Source organism: Leucopleurus acutus (assembly GCF_964270905.1).
Source record: "Leucopleurus acutus genome assembly, chromosome: 12".
NCBI lineage: Eukaryota > Metazoa > Chordata > Mammalia > Artiodactyla > Delphinidae > Leucopleurus > Leucopleurus acutus.
The window spans coordinates 1,810,251-1,836,788 of record NC_139154.1 but is presented as its reverse complement, the minus strand read 5'-3'; the positions used below and the strand labels follow the sequence as shown (position 1 = coordinate 1,836,788).

The 26,538-nt window shown below is 40.7% G+C and overlaps 1 protein-coding gene and 1 pseudogene across 2 annotated transcripts; one reads left to right on the top strand and one right to left on the bottom strand.

The window, feature by feature from the left end:
• Positions 1–442: 442 nt before the first annotated feature.
• LOC309970126 (uncharacterized protein) lies at positions 443–11,143 on the bottom strand (the record flags this gene model as incomplete). Its single annotated transcript, XM_082852392.1, has 6 exons — positions 443–660; positions 1,344–1,390; positions 4,859–4,983; positions 8,275–8,405; positions 9,392–9,467; positions 10,875–11,143. 3 exons carry the CDS (start codon positions 11,141–11,143, stop codon positions 8,400–8,402), a joined length of 351 nt encoding a protein of 116 aa, XP_082708518.1. The 3' UTR covers positions 443–660; positions 1,344–1,390; positions 4,859–4,983; positions 8,275–8,399.
• Positions 11,144–13,282: 2,139 nt separating this feature from the next.
• LOC309970125 (uncharacterized protein C2orf78-like) lies at positions 13,283–26,398 on the top strand (annotated as a pseudogene). Its single transcript has 6 exons — positions 13,283–13,340; positions 15,499–15,585; positions 18,439–19,185; positions 20,467–22,422; positions 25,738–25,885; positions 26,260–26,398. The product of its transcript is annotated as an uncharacterized protein C2orf78-like (transcript).
• Positions 26,399–26,538: the final 140 nt, after the last annotated feature.

Genomic DNA, 26,538 nt, shown 5'->3' with positions numbered 1-26,538 from the left:
TGCGAGGCCATGTGGAAACGTGTTCCTCATGGCTGTTCATCAATGCTTCACTTATACTGTTTTGAAATAACTCTTTTCCAGGAGGCATAAACCAGTGGGCTTTATCATTGGACAGAGTGCAGAGAAAGGACCCCACGAAAGCTGATCACCTTAGCAAAAATGATTTAGTTATGATTTCACCCAAAATTGGTCACCAACCAGCCTGGGAAACTCAATGAACCAGAGACAAGGTATAATGCCATCTTTCCTTCTCTCTGCCTCAGCTCTCAAGGATTGGTCACCTACATGTTATTCATAATTATTACTTGGTTTCTGTTCATAATTACTATCAGAAGACACAGCACTTATGGGTCTAATTACATTGCCCGGCTACGCACCATTCTTCTTCATTTTGGCTTCCTGTTCACCAGCAGGAACCTGATTTATTTTTGTTCTCCCCTCACCACAGCCCAGTAATTTTTGTGAATGACTCTCAGTCTCGCCAGAGTCTGTATCTCTCACTCTGCCCCAACATCCCACCCCATCATTCGCTCCCTGAAGTGTACTCTAGAAATTTAGGTAAACTGGATATTTTAACACTGTTCACCATCTCTTATGAAACCAGAAGAAGAGCAGCTCTCTTATGGAATGATGGAGAACTTGCAAGGATAAAACACCAGCCTGCAGGAGAAAGGGAAGAAGAGAATGATGGAAATAGTTTCCGGAAAACTATTTTTACATTTTGTTTTGTTTGTTCCTGGTAAATAAATTGAAATCTTCTAAACATTAAAAGAAAATCTAAACCACTAAATTCAATAATACAGGAATATAACTTTTAAAAAAAATTTCTTTGGCTGCGCAGCATTTGGGATCTTAGCTCCCCAACTAGGGATTGAACCCACGCCTGCTGCACTGGAAGCGCAGAGTCTTAACCACTGGACCACCAGGGAAGTCCCAGGAATATAACTTTTAGAGGAGAAGTTATAAACCCCTTGGCTATATGAACTGGAGATTTTTAGTACGAAGTCATATATTTTAAATGACTTGGAGCTTTAAAGAAAGGAAGGAAGGAAGAAAAAGGGACTTCCTTGGTGGTGCAGTAGATATAATATCAAAAATAAAGTAATTAATTAAATAAATTTACAAAAGAAAAAAAATGCTGAAATCCACTGACTAATTATTCAGGCTGTTATATCTCGCTATTTCCAGATACATCCCTTTCAAAACTTTCGGTAAAACGTTACCTTATGTCAGAAGAAATGAATTATAAACTTTTCTCTTTGTCCAAAATTTGAGAAATTCCCCTACACTTCTACCTTCAAATTTTATAAAAAGGGAAAAGTAGGGACAACCCTTATACTTACATCCAATTGCATCATCTGGCCACATGCCTTCTACATCAATCAAATATCTACAAAACAACAAAATTCGAGTCATTTGTAAATAAAAAGAAAATAAAATCAAGGTTTCACAAAAATGGTCCAATTTTGCTTTACAAATATAGATATAAAAATCCTAAGAAAATATCAGCACATCTAATCAATAATTATTAAAGAATGATATACACCAGGACCACAAAAAGGCGTTATTCCAAGGATGCAAGGATAACGCAACTTTAGAAAATTTATTAATATAATTATTTACATTGATACAACAACTTAATTAATAAATGAAAGAGAATAAAATACAGGACCAAACTGGCAGATGTTAAAAAGTTATCTGATAACGTGCAACAGTCAGTTTGGGTGAAAATGCTCTGTACGCTAAAAACAGGAGACTTAATATAACAGAGTATTCATTAAGAACCAACAAATAACTAAAGACAAATCAGGACAAATATTATCATCATATCTAAAAAACCCTATCTAACCAACCATAGGAGCCAGAGACTTAGGAATCACCATCACTGACAGCTATTTCTCCCTCACCCTCATCCTCAACCCACCACCAGTGCTAACAAGGATACTGCCTACATACCTCTAGAATCTGTCCACATCCTTCCACCAAAATGACCACCATACCCTGGTCCAAGCCACCATTATGCCCAATTTCTACAAAAGTATCCTAACTTGTTTCCTCGCTTCCACTCTTTCTCCCTGCAGTCTATTCTCCACTCGGTAGCAAAATGATAGGTTGAAAATGCAATTGGGTATGTTCCATGCACTCACCTTCAACAAAAAAAGTTTAATGGTTTTCTATTACTCTTAAAATCTGAAACCTTAAACATAAGCCTGCACGATCGAGCTCCTGCCCACACTTGTAGCTCCATTATAATCACATGCTCCCCCAACAGCCCCACCTTCCTGGCCTGTTCCTCCAGCACAGCATATGCTTTCGTCTTATAGGGTCTTTTGCTATTCCTTACGCTCAGAAATCTCTCTCCAACGTCCCTATCTGCTTAATATCTACTCATCCTTCAGATATCAGCTGAAACATCCCTAAATAAACCTTCTCTAATCTCCATGATGAGATCAAATCCTCCCTAAAATATGCTCTCATGGAACCATGTTCCTCTCCTTGGCACTTGTCAGAGATGTAATTCTACATGCAGTGTATGATTCTTGAATATCTATTCCCTCTCTGGACTGTTAGAATTCACAAAGGGCAGGTCAAGTCTTTTCATTCACAAAATTTCACAAGTCTTTTTGCTAGCCCCCAGCACAGTGCTTAAATGTAACACATGCTCAATAAGTATTTCCTGCATGAACAACCATAAATTGGTACAGTGTAGCAACAACCACAAAAGGCATAAGGGCACCAACTCTTTGATGCAGAAGTCCCATTCTGAGTGAAGTTAACTGAGACAAAGCATATATATTCAAAGGTGTTCACACAGCAATGTTCATTACTTTGACGTTTTATAATATCAAAAACTTCGGACTTTTATATGTTCATCAGTGAGCAAAGGAACAATGCAGCCTTAAAAAAAAATAAACAAATGGGACCTAATGAAACTTAAAAGCTTTTGCACAGCAAAGGAAAGTAGAAACAGGACAAAAAGACAACCCTTAGGATGGGAGAAAATATTTGCAAACAAATCAACAGACAATGGATTAATCTCCAAAATATATAAATAGGTCATGCAGCTCATTATTAAAAAAACAAACAACCCAATCAAAGAATGGGCAGAAGACCTAAACAGACATTTCTCCAAAGAACACATACAGATGGCCAAGAGGCATATGAAAAGCTGCTCAACATCACTAATCATCACTCAACATCCTGCTGCACTTGATTCTTTTATCATAATTAACCCACTTATAGTCACTACATGTTTATCTTCCTAGATAACTGTAAGTTGCTACTGAACAAAGACTTCTACTCACCTCTGTATCCCCGTGCCCTAACAACAAACCTATAAGCCTCTCGGTGTTTACTGAAACAATTTATTTTCTGAGTCTCTACCAATTCTAGGGAGTGGATAGTATAGTCTCCTCCTCATTATCAGTGAGCCTGACATCTGTGGGAGGGGCTTATAGCAGAGGAAGTCACCAATGGATCATAACTAAGGTCCTGAGACTGCAATGGCAGACAGCATGGTGAAGTTGGCCCACTGCATGCAGAAGACCCGCAGAGGAGTCAGCATATGCACTGGACTACACTTGGTATAACATGTGAACAATCAAGGTTTACAAACGTGTTTGCATGCACTTGTAAGGATCTTCTAGCCCACGCAGAACAGATAGAACACACACAAAGGAGCCTGGAGGAAGCGAGTAGGCCGGCAGCTGCACCCTAACATCTTAAGAGGTAACATTTCTGTGACTACAATTTACACAAATTGGATCATTTGCCCCCTTTCTGGACACCCTGGTTATCACAGGCAAGGCCAAGCCTCTCAAGTTTTAAAGCTAGAGTACAGGGAAGATCTGTGAATAGGGCTGAAGATATTTAAGAGCTAGTACCTGCATTAAGCAACCAGGTTATAGAATGAAAAGTCATCTTGAAATTCCAGTCTCTCCCTCTCTCTCTCACCTCCTATCCCCTACCTTCCCACCTCCATCTCTATTCCTTCTCCCCTAATCCCTGTTTTATGTATATATGTGCATCATTTTATATATACACGGAATATTTACTGTCTGTTAGATTTATTTAATAAAGTGCACACTCCTCAGGCTAAATTTAGAAAGAGGACAAAATGAACACTTTCACATGGGCGTCAGTGTGTTCCAAAGACAAAAGATTCCTCAGTCTTAAAACACGGCAAACACCATGTTCCTTCTGATAGTTAGATGCTAGAAAAAGGCAAGTGGATCCTTAAAATTCACACGCTATTAAGACCTACTATCAACAGAGTAGATCTTAAAGCAGAAACAAGAAAACACCAGCCTTTTAAGTTCTTCCTGTCTGAAGATAAGAATAAGACGTGGTAGTGTTCTTCCTCACCTGCACCCAAAGTGTAAAAGCAGCAAAAATATCTTAAACACATATGATGAGGAAGCCGCTCTTCTGGTCCACTTGTTCTGTTTTGCTTCTAGGGATCTGTCTCACTCCGAACCCTTGCTTTTAGTTTTCTCTTTTATATACGCTAAGAACCTAAGAGTCTTAACTTTTTCTTCCAGCTCGCAACCAATAAATAGGACAAAAGAACATTTTCATTTTTTATTTATTTTCCATTCAAATTTTTAAAAAAGAGATAAGTAAGCTAGTTCAGTTCATATTTCTCACAAAAATCACTTTCCAAACTAAACTAAATTGTTAGTGACAATAAACAGGAAAAGCACCGTACTCTATTAGCACCATCTGACATTTCCACCTTAATGTTACCAAACACAACAGGCCTCATGTCAGAACTATTAAAAATGTTCAAAATCCCCAACCCCACTCAAAATGCATACCAAAGTTCAGGTAAAGGAAAACAAAAACAAAAACAACTCACCATTATCTTTATTTTCTTTCAGAAACCCATATAAATTCCCACTGGAATTTAACACTAGTGTCGTCATCTGGCACCTGATGCCCAATTGTACAAATTTTTAAATAAGGAATAGTTTCTGGTAAGTCCTATAAGGCAAAACCATGACAATATGTATTATTTCCTTTGCAGGGAAAGAATAAAAAATTAAGAGAAGGTAGAATATAAACCAAGAGAGTACATTAAACTTAGTATGTCAGTCATTCTGATAAGAGCCATTTTTTCCAAAGCTACTTTAACCAGTAATTATCACTTCATTTTCATTAAAACTGCAGAATGGACAGTTACTAGGCATGCAAAAGGAAAAGCAAATCTATGTGAACGAATGGACATATAACTCAAAATGATATAAACAGTTCTACCTACATTTATGTTCTAGCTTACATTTCAAGGGCCATAAAGCGGCTGTGATTTAAGGAGAGTAGTAGAATAGAGTCAGAAGAACTTGGATTCGAATTAGGAAATAGAGGCAATTTCAGGCATTGTTGAGAACTGGTATTCTTGGGGTGGGAGAAAGTAGACTATCAATAGAAGACAGAAAAGGATAAGTGAAAATTCTCTAGTTCTGAATTTAAATGGAAAGTAGCAGCAGGAACCTATGACATATTTTTAAAATATTAAAAAAAAACATAAATATTTCCTAGCTCTGACCACTGAAAAAGTCTAGAAACAACTGATGTCATGTTCAAAGTACACAGGAGTCACTGAGAAGCTCCAACTGGCCAAAGATAGGGCCTCAGAATAATAACTGTAACGCAGTCCACGGTGATACGAATAAATAAATTTTACGAAATTGGTCACCACTGAAGGATATTTGTGAATCAACTAATTAGTTTGAAAACTCTTAAATAAAAGAAGAGAATCATGCCTCTATAATTGGGCAACCAAATAGTTGATGAGGGGAATCTTCTCCTTATACAAATATACCCAGCTAATAAGTGAAAAAAAGAACAACAGAATTCACCATTTTTTGAAGCCTCAACTGAATTAATGGATGTAGGCATGAATCATCAGTGACTGCTAATATCACAGAAAGAGACAATTATATGTCTCCATGGAAGAACACATCATCACCTATGAAACTGTCTTGCCAAAACAAAACATGCAAGCTTCATTCTGATCAACTACCAATTTACAGGAAATAAAAGGATTGAAGAATATGTTAACAACACATGGACTGTAATCATCAAAATCTAGATGGGACAAATTACCTGGTTTCTTTAAAAATAAAATTCAAGGAGGAAAAAAAAGTGAGAGAGACATGGAGGGAGAACCTATAGATTAAACAAGACTTCAGAGACCTAACAATCAATGGCAAAGTACGGACCTTATTTGGATCTAATTCAAAATTCTTATAAACAATTTTTTATGACATTTAGGAGACAACTGCAAATTTGAGCACTCACTGGGTGTTTACTATTAAAAAATGATATTAAGGAATAAAAGTCCTATATTTTAAATATACACACCAAAATTGTATGGGTGGGGCTTCCCTGGTGGCGCAGTGGTTGAGAATCTGCCTGCCAATGCAGGGAACACAGGTTCGAACCCTAGTCTGGGAAGATCCCACACGCCGCGGAGCAACTAGGGCCGTGAGTCACAACTACTGAGCCTGCGCATCTGAGCCTGTGCTCCACAACAAGAGAGGCCGCGACAGTGAGAGGCCCGTGCACCGCGATGAAGAGTGGCCCCCACTTGCCGCCACCTGAGAAAGCCCTCGCACAGAAACGAAGACCCAACACAGACCAAAAAAAAGTAATTAATTAATTAATTTAAAAAAATGTATAGGTGTAATTACATGTTGTCTCGGAGCTGCTTCAAGATAATATGGAATGGGGTGTAACAGGTGGGGGTATAGATAAAACATGACAGCCATCAGTTGGTAAATATTAAAGCTGGATGAGTTCATGGGTATACAAGGAACACTCACAGTATTTTGTATACTTTTGTATATGTTTAAAATTTGTGATAATTGTTTAAAAACAAGACGACACTGTAGAAAACAGTTTGGCAGTTTCTCAAAGGTTAAGCGTAGAGCTACCGAATGACCCAACAACTCTGCTACTACCTACACTGCACATCTAACAGAACTGAAAGCAGGGATTTGAACAACTATCTGTACACCAATGACCATAGCAGCATGATTCACAATACCTACAAGGTGGAAAACAACCAAGTGTCAATCAACCGTTGAATAACAAACTATGGTCTATATACACACAGTGGGATTTATTAAGCCAAAAAAGGAATGGCATTTTGTTACGTGCTATAACATGGATGAACCTTGAAAACACTAGGTTTAGTGAAATAAGCCAGACATAGAAGGATAAATGTTGTAGATTCCACTTACACGAGGTACCTAGAATAGGCAAATTCATAGAGACAGAAAATAGAATAGAGGTTACCAAGGGTTGGTGGGAGGGAAAATGGGGTTGTTACTGTTTGATGGTTACAGAGTTTTTGTTGAGGATGATGAAAAAGTTTTGGTTATAGACAGTGGTGATAGTTACACAACACTGTGACTGTATTTAATGCCACTGAACTGCATATTTATAAATGGTGAAAATATATATGATTTATCTATATTTTACCACAATAAAAAAAAGAGGAATAACTGAGTTGAAATTTCAATTCTTCCTTGTCCGAGAGTCAGTTTCATCGTCCATAAAATTAGTAATTGTAGTTGTCTATCCTCTGAGCTTAGTGCAGAGTAAGCCCTCAGTAGGAGGTATCAGTACTACTTCCACTTCAACAGCAAAGGATTGTTGTGAAGATTAACAAAGTCAATGGATATGAAAGAACTTTCTAAATGGCAAACTGCTATACAAATCTTAACAAACATTAGGTGTTACTGTCTCCCAAGGCCATGGAACAGGTCAGAAGAAGGATAATTCTTTTGCACTGGTATGTCCTACATGGGCCAAGAGAATATATGGGTTTCTGTACTATATCAGAAGGCATTAGGAAAAGGAAGCATAAAACTTAGAGAACAAGTGTCTTTTACAGTGATGCTTAAACACGCTCAGGCAACTGCTTAAAATAAGTGCTAAAGACATAATGGACATACCTTTCTTTCCTTTTAGGCTACTACTATTCTTACTAAAAGTTTACTTCAATTTCAAAATATAGAACATGGAAGCTTATAGAATTTCTTAAGCATATCTAGAGCCTACTGCCAAATACTATAGTTCAATTCATATCTTTAATCTCATTTTGAAACAGCAATTACAAATGTATATTTATGGAAACCACTAGCTTCCCTTTTTGAAGGCATGAAAGAAGGCCAGGATTCACCTTAGCATAAGATGATAACTACTGAATTACTATCAATTATTACAGTATCAGAAAGAAGGTCATTTTCAGTTATGGGTTCCATTTACCTCTGGCTTATAAAAGCGGCGAGTATATGTTAAGTCAATAATCAGCCCAAGTTCTTCATTCTGTTCTTGGTGTTTGTTAAAAAAGGTCCAAGAGGGAAAATCATTCTTCTGGAGCAAGATTCTTTTCAAATCTGTGTCAGAAAGAATAAAATAAGAAAGCACATGTGTTTAAAATCCTTTATTGTATTATCCATTTATACAAACCCTGTGATGCTAACATATGAGATTCAAAGTAAAGTTTCTTCCTCTGGAATTTACAAGCGATATTACAATCCTTTCTTCCAGAGAGATTAGAAGGAAGAAAATAAGCTCACTTCTATATATTTATTTCTATGTTTGTTTATTTCATGTTGGTCTCCTAACCAGACTGTAAACTCCCAGAAGGCAGGGACCACATCAATTTTGCCTACCACTGTACTGCCAGCCCAAGCAGAGTGCCTGAAAATAGACACAAAAATAAATACGTCTTGAATATCTACATATATGAAGGATGGTTTTCACTGCTAAATATTCTTTTATGTATTTGGCTTATTTATGTACTCTGTTCGATGGATCTGTTTGGTTATTCAAGTGTCAGCAACACACACTTTTTTTTTAAATTAATAGACTAGTTTTAGAGCAGTTTGAGATTCACAGCAAAAGTGAGCAAAAAGTTCACAGTTCCCTCTTATACCCTCTCTCCTTCATCCCACACAGCCTTCCCCATGACCAACATGCCATACCAGTGTGCTTCATTTGTTAGAATTCATGAACCAACACTGACACATCATTATCATTCAAAATCCATAGTTTATTGCATTCATGGTACAAGTAACTGACTATTTCTTTATTTCTAGTATAGTCATCCCCAAACATTTACATACTGAGATACATATTACTTTCTTATAAATTACTTTATTCTTTATTTATAGTTAGGGCAGTACATTGTTGTTGTTGTTTTTTAATTAAGTACAAAAGTAGGTTGTATTCATCTATGAATTCCATTTCTGGATAGTAAAGGAGGTATTAAAAAGTATTTGCTACAAAAAGGGAAAATGGAGTATGACAGGGTTGAGAGGCAGGTCGCTATACGGTGAATTCAGATTTCTGGAAGAATACGGTATTAACTTTTGCTTACCTTTTTTAAAGGAACTTTGAAAGCAATGAAACGAGTTCCAGGCATCGGCTGTTCAACTGGGAGATAGTCTTCCCACCTGTTAATATATTTTTTGTTAGGCAAATTTTATGTTAGGCTGTCTCCCTGCATAGGATGGATGTGCCTTGAAAATGGAAATCATATCCCTGTAGGGTAGGTCCCTCTTCTTTCTGCTTTGCATTTTGCTGCTCCACTTATTCAACCCCACCTAGTAATAACCTATACTTCCCTTGTTCCTGTTGTCCCATCTTGAAAACAGATAAAAGGCAACAAAACAATGCAAAGGTCTCAACAAATAAGGGATATCTAAAACCAGAGCTGGCCAGAACTTCTGTATCCCTGATAAAACCTAGCCCGGTGCTGACTACTAAGGTATCATTAATACCTGCGTGTTGACTGAAATAGTTTAAACTCAATTCTTCCACTTCACAGTTTATTTTCAGTCCTCATACAAAACCTGATAATAAAATTCCTTAATGCTAGGAATCACAGTGAAAAATAATATCTGAACTGACTTCTGTAAGATGAGTTAAACTAAGGTTAATTCAGTGAATCTGAAGCATAAAAAGTGAGGGCAAAAGTGGCACAAGGTGGGGTCACAGAAGCAGAGAGGATTCTAGACCACGCACAGTCTTAAAGGCCAACGGTTTGTTTTCTATTCTCAAAACAATGTTTTTGAGCGATGTTTATGAGCAATGTTCCAACTTGTTTTTACGGTTTCTTGTGTGAAGAATGGATTAGAAGGAAACAAGATATATGGACACTAGTTAGGACCTAATTGCAACAGACAGGCAAGTTCAGTATTAGGATGTTGAGGAAGAGTTGACAGATTCAGAAGAAATTCAGGAGATAAACTGAAGCGGGCTTAATGGGGTATGAGATGGAGGAAAGGAAGATCTTAGGGAATTAAAGCGTTTACCGCACACATGAGCAAAGTCTCAAAATTAATCATTTGAACGTACAGAGGTAGATCTCTCAAATGACACCGGTTAGGAAGCAACAGTACGCCCTTTATAATTCCGAGGGGCAACACAAATCAACTGTTTTGATGGAAAATTCGGCGGTACCGGTGCATTTTTTTCACTCAAACTTAGTTCCAGTTCCTCTTACTCACATTTTCTGTGCCAAAACAACACAGCTTGAGGAATTGCAGGGGATTCCATCCTGGTAACTAAGGAGGGTCCCCAACACTGAAAGTCCCATCTTAAAAAGCAGTCCCTCTGCATTTTACCCGAGGAGCAATGGCCAGAGCATCCCATTTAAAACGATGGGGGGAAATCAGAACATCACACACTGTCCCTTTCACCTACTGGGAACTGATCCGCGAGACGACCAGTACCCCCTAGCACAGCGCGGACGGGGCAGCGCGCGGGAGCAACAGTCACAGGAGACAGCACAGGAGACGAAGCCCAGACCCAGGGGTTCTGAGCTCCAACGGCAACGCCCAGGGGCCAAGGCGTATTACCTTTCCGGGATGTGCTTTCTGCCCTTCCTCCTGGCCGACGAACGTCCGGAAAAGCCGCGACGCTGACCCCAGCGCCCACGGGCACGATGCCGCCCACCCAACGCCAGGAGTGCCAAAGTCGCCAACCCGGCGCCCCCGGTGCCAGCACAAGGCCCCGAAACACAAGCGCCTTGGCACAAGCCCACGCAGCTCGCTGACCATCTTCTACTGCGCATGCGCCACCGCCAGTCCAGATGACGTCCTCGCGCCGGCCGACTGAGACGCTTCATTGATAAAGAGGAGTCTGACGCCTGCAATTCCCTCCTTAGCCGGAAGATGGTAGCAGAGGTCCATTAGTTCGTGTGTGTACGCTTCAGAATTCCAATCATATGGGACATGGAAAGTTGTCCCACTCTCCCAGTATCTTGTGTGGTTCTTTCAGATATTTCCCAAGTGCTTACATTCACACTTGTTGTATCTTGTATGTATTTCTACCTAATGGAGATCCTGTATTTTATACAAGAGCAGCGTACTATACATAGTCTACCATCTGTCTTGGATAGTGATTCTCCCAGTCAATTTTTGCGTACATCCATTCCATTCTCTTTAATAGCTGCGTCACATTACATAATTTACATGGCCAGTCCAATATTGATGGACTTTTGGTTGTTTTCAGTTTGGGGGCATTTTGTTTGTTTTTGTTTGTGTCCTCTGTTACAGATAGGCTGCAATGTGAACCTCTTTATACATGTGTATAGCTATATATAAATTTCTAGACATAGAATTTCTGGAATGAAAGAGATGCAAACTTAAAATATTGAAAGTTTTTCAAACAATCTAATCTGCCTGATCAACCTCCAAAAATATTCTATCAACTTATACTCCACTCACAGTGAAACATTTATTGGGTTTCTATTATGAGCCTGGTATCAAGCTGGAGGTTGACAGTATGTATTTACATTTTAGACAACACCAAAAAATGCCTGAGAGAGATAAGAGTGGAGCTTAAGTATAACATTTCCTCACAGTATCAGCCATAGGGATCTGCACCTGTTAGAAAAACTATGAATCCTGCCACAAGTGGAACAGCAAAGAACAGCATGTCCAATAGTAGGTCTGAAGGTATAATAGCATACTAAATTCCATTGTTATTTATAATAACAAATGTTTTTTGTTAGTTTTACTTTTCAGTTTCTAATTTCTGAAAGTATCTTACATACACTGTGAGTAATCTTCACAACCATTTGAGCTGGGTTAACTGAGTCAGGAAGGTCAGAATTATTGAATGAATGAATGAGTGAATGAGTAAAACATCACTAGCTTTAACGTACCTGGGACAGTCATAGTCTAACCAAGTTTCAATCCACAAGCATTTATTTACAATTCTGAAAACTTCCACAGAATTACAAATGGGACAAGAGTAGTAAATGACTATTTGGATAAAGAAAAAATACAAGTTAGCACAACCTAGTTTACAAACTTACAATTAGGCATTCAATTTGGTGCTAAGTCATAAAATATTCTTTTGCAATTTATGAAAAATATCCAATAGGCATGTAATGGCCAAAAAGTACTAATGATACAAATATCTATAGACATGACAGTGTACAAATTGTGACATAAATCTATCAGAAACTAGAAAATCTATGTTGGTCCTATAGTTCCAGCTTGCTAAAAGATACAGGCTTTGGGTGGGAACACAAAAAAATCCAGACCTGGCCATAACAGGGTTGGCAGAAAGTATGGGAACTAGCAAAGAGTAGGCCTCTGGATGGGAGTGGGTCCAACATGAGATAAAACAATGCATTAATGGGTATGTAGTAGGCTGGGATGGAAAATATAGGAGCAAGGGATATTTGGAGAATCTGACAGCTAAGTATTTGACACTAACAAAATCTACCAGTATCCCATAGGGCCTCAGGTACCATGCAAGGGTTTGAGGGATTCCAGTATTTAATTAAACCAAAATGTGACAATGGGAGGAATTAAGGACAGCCTCAGGGGTAGATGAACTGGGGATGTTACACCAAGACATGTCTCAGTTAACCTGATGGGTTCAAAATGCAGGAAGTGGGTATACGGGACAAGACAATACCCTAACTGTAAGAATAAAGGTTTAGGTCAGGGTAGGGCCTGATGTTGCTAAGTGTTGAAATAGAGCTCTTTAGTTTCTTCCTCCTAAATGTAAGATTCTTTAGAGGTTAAGATGATGCTCAACCTGCAAGCTAAAGTTAAACGGCTGGAACTAGGGAGAGAAAATAAGTTACATAGGCTCGGAACCAGGAAAAGCCTAACTAAGGGTTTGCCTAACTAAATAGAATAGAATGTTGGAACTGAATATTTTAATATGTAAACATTTTACTGATACCAAAATATGTCTTACCACACTTCCCCCAATCTCACACCACCCACCCTAACCTGCAGTAGCTATGGGTCCCTTGATTTCCATGGAAATACAGAGAAAAGAGACACTGATCCGGCTTGCAGGTATGTAGTAAGTTGTTAGCCTCACATCACATATTAGTATCATGTAAGTAGGCTATCTGAAGTAGGAAGCTCAGGGGAAAAACCTTGAAAAACACTTAAAAGCTTAAGCCACATCTCTGTACTACAACACCTTTCACAATTTCTTCTCAGATAAGCATCATCCCCATCAGTGAAAAAACTCGTATCTCATAATAGGAAAAACAGGCCTAAAAATTAAATGTGTGTCTTTGGAGGTCCCATCTATGGGATATCTTCCTGGTACTAGAAAAGTCCCCAGAAAGATCAATCTTTTCACCCCTCCCTGAAAGCTTACCACCAAGGAAAATGACTAGATCCATAGATTTCCTCCCTCAAACCAGCTTACCTCACATATAGATCATTAGCAACTCAGCCCTTACTCACATCACCACAGTCACAAGAGTGGTTAGGGAGCAAAGCACCAACCACGGGAACTAAAACAGAGGCAACCCAGGCCAAGCTGGGCTGATGGCAGATGTCTGCTCCTTACGCTTGGGTGCATAACGCGACTCACCGCAATGCCTTTTTCACAGACCCTTTTTAAAGTTTCTCCACAAAATCCAGCAGGTCAAGTTCGTTCATGATGCTTCAAGATAAATGATCGTCAAGAGAAAAACATGCAGTATGTCTTACAATGTTGGAGTCCTTAAAAATATGACAAGGAAATAACCATGCAGACAAAACCAGAGCATTTTAAAAAATCTGTATTCTACAAACGTACCAGTGAATGCTATTAATAAGGTACTATGAGAGAAAACAAAATGAGAAATATATGTAAGACTGTTCCCTTTGGTGTACAGAATTCATGGCAGTTGCCGCACTATCGAGCTACTTACATCTATGACTGTCTGTTCTGGTAATACAAAATGAGGCCAAAGTGTGTCAACTTGTTTCCCACAGAAACCAAAAAGTCTACATGAATCTCTTTTCTACTGTGCCCTTTCACCTTATCTGCTCCCAGTTCTCCATGAAATGTCCTCTTCCTTCTCTAATTATTCTCCTCTTCATTTTGCTTGGCCTTGCACCCAAGCATGCAAGACAGAGAATCCTAGAGGTCCAATATTCTAGAGTGGCTGTTTGCAAGGGGGAGGAGATTACAGTAACTGCCACACTGTATATACTTCTGTGCAAAGAAAAAGGGACAGTATTCAGAATGTCTCTCACATATAAAGGAGCTGGATGGCAGGATACCTGTGTGGCCCAAGGAACTTCTAGTTAGCAAATTATGGGGAAAAAAATGCAATCAAAGGCTGGAAGAGGAAAGGTTTGCAACCAGCTCTGTCTCCTAGCTCTCTGGTATTTGCGTCCAACGAGCAGAGTCTATTTTGTGAAGCATCAAGCACTGAAAAGAAGATTCCTGCTGCAGGAAGTTGACAGGAAGTAACATCCATGAGGGTGAGAATGCAAGATCAAGGCTTGTCCTAGAAACAATGCCCATAATGGAAAAAAAAAAAAAAAAAAAAGGAAAGCAGAAGAGAAATGTAAGTCGCAAGTCCAACCTGGCCCAGCCTGGCCCAGCCCAAGGAAGGTAGGAGTCAAGGAGACGAAACTGAAAGAAAAGAGCCTTGGACCACAACACTCTCCACAAGGTACACTCAACAAAGTTCACCCTACGCTTCAACCAAGTTACAAAAAGAGCTTCTTAATCCCTACTTTTGCTCCTTAAAAGCTGCTATAAGTTCACTAATTAGACAGGTATGATTTCAGAACAACTGTAATAGTTCAAACTAGATGGCTCTTGCCTTCCTAAGGATATTAATTAAATAAGATATATATATATATATAGCTCTAAGTATATGATACATGAAATATAATACTCTCCAGGATATAGGTAACTGTTAGTAAATTATATTAATGAACGTCTGTAAGAAATGTTGCAATGATTTCCCTCATGTAAGAGCCTGGGGGAGGTAAATCTGTCTTCTAGGATTTCCTCCCCAGAGCTCAGAAATTTAGGTGTTGTTTTAGCTCTCCTACACTCTCTCCACCCAACCCCGCCTTCCTGTTGGGGATCGGACCTCCCTATTGGCTATCTCATACCTTGAAACTGCCTGCCTCGTGACATCATTCTCCTACATCATCACAAGTGACCAGTGAGCAGTAACCTGTGACCTTTGTACTGCACACATGTGCTGTTCAGCTGCAGCCACTCAGACATCCTCTGGTGTTGTCTCCTCATCCCTTGTATCTGCAGTTGATGTTTTCTCTTCTTCTCTGACCACGTCAGGTAAGAAAAGAAACTTTTTAAAGTTTTTCGTTAGATTTATTTTGCCCCTAAATTTACTAGTAGATTCACAATAGCATGGAATAATGAGGGAAAGTACTGAACTAGAAGTCTGGAGACCTAATTTCAGTTTTGACTTTGGCATTTACTATCTGTGTGACTTTGGACAAATCATTGACTGTCTCACAAAGCCTGATGTTTTCCTTATCTGTTACGTTAGGATACTACATTGCTTGATCACTCTGATCCCTTTCTTTTCTAATATTGAGCCTTAAAGGGTACCCATGTAGAAAATGAAATCAGAGACTTCTCAAGAGTGTTTCAACAGAAACACAGAAAAGCCAGGTGACATAGAAAACTAGCAATATACAGCAAGACGTTCCATCTCTAAAGGTCTCCCTCCACTAATATGTCGACTAGTTGAAAAGAGAAAATAGGGAGAGAGGATGGAGAGTACTGGGCTATAGGGAGGCACAGAGTCAAACGTAAGGAAGTTTAGGATTGTTTTCATCAGCACAGGCCAAGAGGAACCAAGAGATAGGATAAAAATATAAGAATGAAGAGGGAAAGCATAGAGGAGCTCTCAAGAAAAATGTAGTTTGCAATGGAATGTTGATGGGAACAAAAGATTTTAAATTAAAGCAGAAACAGCATAGAGTGAATTCTGCTCAGAGCAGGGCAAAACAAAGTTGATTGTAGCAAATCCTTATTTTAACAGACTAAGAGGAAAGTAAGGACAGAACAGGGTATCACCAGGAAAGGCAGCTTACCAGAAAAGTCATACTCAGTTTTTTTTCTTTTATTGCCTCTCTGAATACAGTTGGCACTTGACAGTTTTGAATATAAACATTTTAGAAATATGTCCCGGAAATGATGCTTCCTATATACAAGAAACCAAAGTGGTTATCTAGGGTTCTGATTTTCAATGTTTGATTCTTTCTAATTTTTCAACTATGTAGATGTTTTACCAATTAAAATTTTTAAATGATATCTTCTAAATTGAATCAGAAGGACTATTTCCTTTGTGTGATATGTAGCTTCTAAGGCAAGGTTGCTTTTCATCTTTACAGTTCTTTCCTTCCTAACACAGAGAGCACATTGATCAACAGCCATCGTTCGTTTTTAGATCTTAGCTACTTACGAAGAAAAAGATAAAGTCAAGCCCTACATGCCTAATTCCACATGAGGGAATTCGCTGGCGGTCCAGTGGTTAGGACTCGGTGCTTTCACTGCCAGGGCCACGTGGCACGGCAAAAAAAAATCCACATTTATCTAGAACAATATTGTGGAGTCCTTTTGATGTTCTTACATTTGAAAATCTTTTTTAATTGGATTCTAGTGATGATGGTTTTTTTAGGTTTTGGGATGTCATCTTCGTGGATGTTGAAGATAATAATAAGATAATCTAAGTTCTAGGATAAATACAAAAACCTTCTTGATACTTTTTAAGCTTCCTTTCTGCTTATTGTATGTTTCTATTCTTTGAAATATATATTTCTACCAGGCTTAATACCTGTTATTGCTGGGTAAAAATATGAATGAGCACAATGAAATTCTTTTACACTTATTATTTTGCTGTCTGCTTTGTACCAGTTTTCATTGAAATACTTGTCTGCATATATTGTGGCCCCCTATACATTTACATTGATTGAATTTTGTTGCTTGTTATGCATTTTTACTGATATATCTTCTCTGTCTGTATGTATTGGCTTGGAATTCATTCAAAATCACCTTCTATCGTGTTTTTTGGTTAATAGTATTCACTAAAATACAGTGGGCAAAATTCACTTTCATATTATTGCATGTATGGTACAGAATGTCATTTGTTAGTAAACTCATTATGCTTTGACACTTGCCACATACCGCAGTTTTCATAACTATGTATTTTACATTATGTAATATGTTTTTCATGATATTTCTTTGTCTTTCTAGAACTTATTGTATCTTCCTCCATATAAATCATACGCAATATATCAGTTTATTCATGTATTAATTATTACTGCTATTATTATTGGTGGTGGTGTTATAAGCACTTTACAGATGAGTAATCTGAAGTAATCAGATAACTTTTTTCTTTCCAAAAGCACTTAAGAAATTCACTTTCAGGTAATCATTTTGAGGTGGGATGAGAAACCAGGTTTGAAGAGGGTAAAAATGACTCTTTAAATTTACCAGTTGGACTGAGCTATATGTGAACTCTAGGTAATAGCGTGGGAACTGCACAAGCAAAGTGAGACACTGAAGAATACAATGGTAATAGCCGTACTGTTTTCTAACGGATGAAAAAAATGCCTATATTATAAGTTCTACTTCTCCTGCTTTCTGGCAGTATCATGCTCAGAGTAGTGTCCTGGAGAGCAAGTCAGGATACTTAGGTTCTGAAACCTGGTAAGGATACTAACATAATGAGAGAACTTGAACAAGTCAACCCGACCTCTCTGAGTCTCAGTTTCTTTCCTCATGAAATGCAACTGTGAAAATAGAAGTTCTCTAAGACCTCCTAGTTCTAAAATGCTCCCAGTCTACGAAACAGCATAGAAGTCCATACTAGTGCAGGCTGAAGGGAAAGATAGGGCAGGGAGAAGGTTGCTTCCAGCCTAGGGAACAATGTCAGAACCATACCACTTGGGTCTTCTGCCCATCTGTGCCCAACATAGGAGCACAAGCAGCTAATACAGAAGAGTGTAAAACTGCTCAGTCCTTGCAGCCATCATAACGGTCTGATTTTTGGTTTCTCAGTAAGTATTGACATTACAGGTGTCCGGATAGCAAGAAACTTAAGATAATGCTGTGCCTCAAACAGAGTGAGAATTTATCAATGTCCCTGACTTTTTCATTACCCTCTTGTTCTTACAGAAAATTTCCAAAATCCATCTCGACTTGCAACTCTGAATTCTCTGCAGCACTCTCTTCCTGGGGTGAGCAATGCAACTTCCCTAACAGAAAGTGTCTGCAACTTCTCCAGAGTCTCTGCTCCTGCCGTCAGTTCGGAATCAGCTATGGCTACCTCTTTCTACACACTCATGGGTAGTGCCTACATTCACCACCATTCTAGCACAACTATGTTATCTGGAGTTATTGACGAGAGCCAAATCTCCACTTCAGCTGCTTCCTATCCGGGTGTTCTTGACTGGGACATCACAGGAAGCACTGAAAGGAATTCTCCTTCACTCGGAGACTTTACTCTGGCAGTCACTGACCAGCACACAGCTGCTTCCTCCATGTTTATGGCAGCCCAGTATGATAAAACTGCAGACACCAATAACATGGTCCCTCTGTATCCATCACCTTCTGCCAGGCTTGCTCAGGGAACACCATCTCAGATTCCAAATCAGGGACACAGCCTGTCACTTCCCTACCAGGAAGGAAGCCAGGTGTATTACTATAACCAAGGCACATTGGGGTCTTTACTGAATAGAGAACTTGGCTCCTGCCTGCAATCCTATGGCTCTGTGTCATACACAGGAAGTAGGGCCTCTGTGCAACCAAAAGTGGTTATGGTACTAAAGGAGATTCAGCCCACAAATATCCAACCACCAGCTTCCACCTCTGGAATCTACTACCCTGTGTCTGCTCAACCCATCACAGAAACAAGTTTTCAAGGTGAGTACAAACAGCAAGAAAGTTGAACAATGAGGTCAGCATTCAAAAATGGGGTCAAATCTACAGCTGGGAAGTGGTGTACAGAGAGGTAGAATTTAGATCCTGAGCCTTTAATAACCATTACCTTCGCTCAGGGCTCTCTGGTTTTAGACTCTATACAAGAACACCTAGGGCTTCCCTGGTGGCGCAGTGGTTAAGAATCCGCCTGCCAATGCAGGGGACACGGGTTCGAGCCCTGGTCAGGGAAGATCCCACAGGCCGTGGAGCAACTAAGCCCATGTGCCACAACTACTGAGCCTGCATTCTAGAGCCCGTGAGCCACATCTACTGAAGCCCACGCGCCTAGAGCCCGTGCTCCGCAGCAAGAGAAGCCACCGCAATGAGAAGCCCGCACACTGCAACCAAGAGCAGCTCTCGCTAGCCGCAACTAGAGAACGCCCGTGCACAGCAATGAAGACCCAGTGCAGCCAAACAAATACATACATAAAATAAGTAAGTTCAGAAAATAAATAAATAAAAATAAAATTTTTAAAAAAGAACACCTAATTCAGGTTGGAAGGTGGGAGGGACACTGTAAATGTCATCTCTGCTGCATGTACAAGAACCCCGAGAGCATACCAAGAGGTACCACATTTTTCACTGCTGTAGCCGATCATTCCCCCTGTACTACCACACTGTATCACTCCCTTCCCTGATCTACTGCCACAGTCTCTTTGGAAGGTGTTTCAGAACTCTTGTTATCATAGTGCCAGTTTAACTGTCCTCACTTCCCTAATTTATACCAGGATTTAAGACCTTGTGGTCCGGGATCCTGTCCAGAGCAAGCAGGCTAAGACTCTGTCCTTGTTTATTTATTTCATCAGGAAGGGCTCTACTCCCTCTTCTAGTTCATGGTGTGAAGTGTTCTTAGCCTCTCAGGAAAGTGGGGAGAATTGAAAGGACTCTATAAGAGAATGCTAGGCTTTGTAAAATATTTCATTTCTTTAAAAAATAAGACTCATTTTTTATTTGACTTTGAACAATCCTAGGAAATACAAAGAAAGCCAAGAATCGGTGACATGAAATGATCACCAGTAAGAATTACAACAGTCACCGCTTATCTCGTAGCATAGGGCACTGTCCGTGATCCTTAGGAAGAGTTACTAGAAATGCCTTGCCCATCTTGCCCCTAAACACCAACACATCCATCATGTACCTTGAAAGGTACATGAGTGCTGTGTTGGTGTTTAGGGGGAGCATCTCACTTACCAGGGACTGACTTCTACCTTGATTCCTTTGTAGGGATGGAGACTTCCCTGGTGACGAAAAATTCCCTGGGATTGCAACCTCCAAGCCAGACATCTTGTGTGACACAAACTCAAGAACTCCCCAGGTCCTGCAGGAGCAGAAATATCCAGATACTTGAGAGTAACCCACCACCTGAACTTGGGGACATTTCAGGGACAGCTCCAGTCCAGAGCGCCAGTAGTCTCCTGGCCCTGCCTCCAGCTCCAAGCCAGGGACAAATAGAGAGTGAGCACTTGGAGGATATGAAAACCAAGCTTTCAAAGCCTCTGGATGCCTACAGATCCCAAGAGAAAACCAAGAGCCTCCACTACTCCCTTTAGAAATCCCTGATATTCAGCAGCTCCTGGCCTGCACTGATGCATCCCCTTAGCCCAGAGGAGCAGCTGCTTTTGAAAATGCTGATCTGGGAAAGAACAGCCTGAGTCCTGAGGACCTAGGGACACCTGAAAATGGGATGGAATCCAGCAGTGGTTCTGCAGACATTACTACACTGGCGGAGGATATTCACCTTCCCCAGCTCTTTAATTCTTTGAAAGATCTTGATCCAAAGGTCCCAACAGGATCAAAGCCAAAGACACCAGAGCCATTAAGGTGAATCAGGTGCAGGAAAAGCCAAGTGTCATAAAGGTTCCCTCTGCTCAACCCAGGAAGAACAAACATAAAGCCTCTGAGCCTATCAGTGGTGCTCCCAAGGCCAAAATCCAGCCAAAGAATCCAGAGTGCCTGCTAGGGGGAGAAGTGCTTCTATGCCATGCTGCAGTCAGGGACAGCGCTCCTGTGACCACGGCCAAGCATTCCAAAGGCAAACCTCAGAAAGCTGCATCCAGAAAGATCAGCAATACTCAGAGCCACGGGCAGGAAAGCACCTCAAGGACCAAACGAAGGAAGAAGGCTGAAGAGAAAAAGCAGTCAGGGAACAAAGTCAAGGCAGAAGGGAAGCCGACAATTCCCCAGACGAAGCGAAGGAAGCAGCAAACTGAGCTTATCCAAGAGAGCTTTAAAAAGCCTCGAACCTCCCTAGGCATGTGCAGGCTGGCGTCTGTGAAGGTTTTTCATGCACTGGGGGAGAAGAATGATAAGAAAACTGGGCTCTCTTCCTGTCGGGTCTTGGGAAATTCAAGCAACCCTAAACACCCCCAGCTATCCAGCCATGGAGGTATACCCCACCTGAGGGTAAGAGTCCTGAGAAAACTCAAGTCGAAGCCCAGAAACCAGACAGCAGTGCTGAGAAAGATTGTCCATCTCCATCTCAGTAGGAGCTGCCGCCTCCTGGGAAGGTCAAGTTGATACCTCTGCCGTTTTCTGCCTGGGACAAGCCTCAAGCTCGACCTGCTCCTCGGAGGCCACAGTCTCTGGCCTCACATAGACCTGCTCTGGCTGAGTGTGCCCAGCCTGCTTCTACTAACTCAGCTCAACCTCCTGCAGTGAGTTCATCCCAGCCAGCTCTTGCCTCTTTGCCAGGTCCTGCCAAACCATCTCAGCCAACTATGACTAACCAACCCAACCGGGTTGGACCGACCATACGCAGCCTAGTGTCCCAGTCTGCTGCTCCTAGGCCTGCACCCTACGGAACCTCATCTTGCACTTCTCTCCAGCGGGAGCCTGTTCCCCCTGCTGTGACTAAGCGCCAGTTCCCACCCAAGCTCCAAACCCCTTTACTCCAAGACTTCAGCGAGCAACCAGTTCCATGGAGGGAACCCTATGTTCCTGAGCCAGTAATGTCAAAGCCCACCGAACACGAGCAGAGGCCAGAGCGGGAGGCCATGAAGAGACTGGCTCAACAAGAACGTATTGCTGCCAAATACACCTCTTTGGGGAAACTGCAATTTTTCATTGAGAGGGAAAAAGAAATGGAAATTGCTGACTACTACGGATATGTAAAGTCAGAGCTGCTAGGAGTGTTGGTGTCACCTTGGGGACCAGCTGCTCTTCCATATACAGATAAGACAGGTATAAATTTCTCTATTTATTTTGATATATTTTAAAACAATAACACTGAATAAATAAATGTAATAGAATTCATAGGTGAGTAATAAAACTTTTGAATTTTGAGATGCTGCTAACTGTGGTGTTTTTTGTTTTTGTTTTTTGATGGGGTTGGAATCAAAGTCTGCATGAGAAAGGAAGGACTGAAAGTTGGATGGGAGAATGAAGGAAAGGGGTAAAAACAGAGGAAAGAGAAAGGAACTTGGCCCAGGGCTAGGAAGGCCAAAAGACATTTATGGATTTATGAAAGGAAGCAGGAGTGAGGATGAAATGGCAGAAGTAAAAAGCAGGGTCAGAGGTCAGGGGTGAAAGAACAAAATTTGAGTAGAGTTGAAGATGACAGAAGGTGAGTCTAGGTTTACTAGGAGAAACAGAAAAAGTCTCTTGGGGAGGTTGGCCTTAAGTCTCACAACCACCAGATAGGTATTTAAGAAAACAGGAGGTTCAGGACACATCTCTGAAAGGTTAGAGTTGCCTTATCCAGGTGTGATTATAGTGGGGGGATAGGGAAATCTACCAGAGAGGTGGCTAGGGCTCAGAGTTATCCTAGGGGCAGCTGATGACAGGGGCACAGCCAAGGAACTGCTGCATCAGGAGGCCCACGAGTAGGCCCTGGTATGTAAATCACCATGTACTCCACACCTAAGCACCAGGGCAGCTAATGCACTGCTCAGTTAATCCTGGCAACGACAGGCAAGGCCAGTATTCCTGTGCCACTTCACTTAGAGAGGTGCAGCAAAGGGCTGAGGTCACGTCGCATGTGGAGGTACAAGGCCTCAATTGCAGGCCCAAATGCCTCCGAAGTCCTCAGTATCTGCAAGTGCCCACAGGCGGCCAACCTGGCTTTCAGAGCACAGCATCCTGAGGTGACTGGTGGATGAGATCAAACTTCCGGAGAGGCCTAAATATTAATTTGAGGGGCTTCCTCCATTGACCAGGGTGCGTGCTGCCTTCTGTAAACATCACCATCAACTGAAACGCACGAGAAAAATCCGACGGAAGCGTCCACTCTCACGGGTGAGAGTGGTGGGGGCACGCACAGTGGGCAGCCGCTCCAACAGCCACAGGACCCAGGCGCCCAGCGGTTCACAGGCTCCCTGTGAGGCCTCGTGGGGCAGGTCGAGGGACTGAGGATGGGAGAGAGCGGCAGGGGTGGGCGTCAAAAGGAATGCAGTGGGGAGAAGGGAGAGATGGAGACAGTGGATAGTGGATAGTGACCATGGGAAAACTGGCAATGTTCATTTTCAACATGAATTTTTTGAGATGTCATTCACATGCCATAACATTCACCTTCTGAAACTGCAAATTCAGCGTCATTTCATACATTCACAAGCCTATGCAACCATCACCGTCATCTAACCCATCACGTTTTCATCACCCCACAAAGAAGCCCCCGTAACCATCAGCAGGCCCTCTTCATCCCCTCCTCCTTCAGTCCCTGCAACCATTAATTTCCTTTCTGTTGCTATGGTTTTGCCTTTTCTGGACATTTCATGACATAATACAAATGGGACCACTGTGTGTGGCTTCTTTCACTTAGCATAATGTTTTCAAGTTCGTCCATGTCGTAGCATGTGTCAGTACTTCATTCCTTTTTATGACTGTATAATATTTCACAAATACACCACATTTTAAAAATCCATTCATCCATTGATGGGCATTTGGGTTTTTTACACTAATAATGTCCATTTATTGACAGTTTATTCTGTGCCAGGCAGCACCAGGCTAAGTTACTGACCTTATTTCACAGATAAAGAGGCTTGGAGAGTGCGAAGAGTTTGCCCAAGATTAAGAGCTAGCAACTGGGGGAACTGGGGTTTGAACTCAGGCGAACTTCAGAGGTAATAAATTCACATGACAGAACATTAGAAAAGGTCCACAAGGGTATTCAACGAAAAGTCACCCTTTTCCCCACGTGCCCCAGCCACACATTTCCCTCCTCAGAGACATCAGCTTTTGCCGTGCTGTGGATCCTTCCAGAGAACTATTTATACCTCAATGTGTATGTATCACAATTTATTGACTAATCTGTCCCACTGATTTGAAATGTCACTTTTATGGTATAATAGATTCTTATACATATTTATATTACTTTTCTCAGAGCTGTCCTGACTCGTTTTTGCCTATCTTTTATGTTTTCCATTTCTCTAAAATCCTTTTTATCTTCAAAAAAATTTTTCCTTTTCCTGTTTGTTTCTCTTAAGGCATTATGTTCATTCACTCATATGATTTTATTTAAATGATTTACTATTGGCGGTATCGGGTATTAGTTGCAGCACGTGGGCTCCTCGTTGCAGCGCTGGGGCTCTTCCTCGCGGCTCATGGGCTCTCTAGTTGTGGCGCGTGGGCTCCAGAGCACGTGGGCTCAGTAGTTGCAGCGTGAGGGCATAGTTGGCCTGCAGCATGGGGGATCTCAGTTCCTCAGCCAGGGATCGAACCTGCATCCCCTGCATTGGAAGGCAGATTCTTAACCACTGGACAACCAGGGAAGTCCCCACTCTTGTATTATTTTAAATTTAGTCCTCATTTGAATTTTTTTCCTTTTATTTTGAATTCTGTCCTGAGTTCTATCATCTTACCTAATATTCTGGTTTATGCTGTTCGTTCATCTTTTTTTTTAATTATGGTAAAATATACATAAAACAAAATTTAGTACTTCAACCATTTTCAAGTATACAATTCAGTGACATTAAATACACTCACAATGCTGTGCGACCATCACCACTATTCAAATTCAAAATAATTATGTCTAAAGATTGAGCAGGACCTCAGAAAGATGGAGGCAGCAGCATAGTTTCTGAATCTCTCCAAACCCTTTCATGGAAGCAGATCAACTAAAACCAAACACCCATAGGTGGCATTTATCAGCATTTACCTTTTCCAGAACTTTTTCACCATCCCAAACAGAGACTCTAGAGCCATTAAACAGTAACTTCCCATTCCCTCCTTGATCCAGGTTCTTTCACCTTTTCCACTGTTTTTCCTAACATCTTTTAGCCCACTTTGAAATAATAGGTTACAGTTTTGATCTGTTTTGTGGACCTGTCATTTCCAACTTGATTTTATTGTCTGAAGAGATGCTATTCTGCTCCTTATTCTCTTTTTTCTTACACTACCTCTGTATGGGATATGATCCCAATCCTTTTCTTTTATTGATTTTTGGATGAAAAAAGTTTTAAAGCACTTTGAAAAGGAGGTGTGAGGCCATGTGGAAACGTGTTCCTCATGGCTGTTTCATCAATGCTTCACTTATACTGTTTTGAAATAACTCTTTTCCAGGAGGCATAAACCAGTGGGCTTTATCATTGGACAGAGTGCAGAGAAAGGACCCCACGAAAGCTGATCACCTTAGCAAAAATGATTTAGTTATGATTTCACCCAAAATTGGTCACAACCAGCCTGGGAAACTCAATGAACCAGAGACAAGGTATAATGCCATCTTTCCTTCTCTCTGCCTCAGCTCTCAAGGATTGGTCACCTACATGTTATTCATAATTATTACTTGGTTTCTGTTCATAATTACTATCAGAAGACACAGCACTTATGGGTCTAATTACATTGCCCGGCTACGCACCATTCTTCTTCATTTTGGCTTCCTGTTCACCAGCAGGAACCTGATTTATTTTTGTTCTCCCTTCACCACAGCCCAGTAATTTTTGTGAATGACTCTCAGTCTCACCAGAATCTGTATCTCTCACTCTGCCCCAACATCCCACCCCATCATTCACTCCCTGAAGTGTACTCTAGAAATTTAGGTAAACTGGATATTTTAACACTGTTCACCATCTCTTATGAAACCAGAAGAAGAGCAGCTCTCTTATGGAACGACGGAGAACTTGTAAGGATAAAACACCAGTCTGCAGGAGAAAGGGAAGAAGAGAATGATGGAAATAGTTTCCGGAAAACTATTTTTACATTATGTTTTGTTTGTTCCTGGTAACTAAATTGAAATCTTCTAAACATTAAAAAAAATCTAAACCACTAAATTCAATAATACAGGAATATAACTTTTAAAACATTTTTCTTTGGCTGCGCAGCATGTGGGATCTTAGCACCCCAACTAGGGATTGAACCCATGCC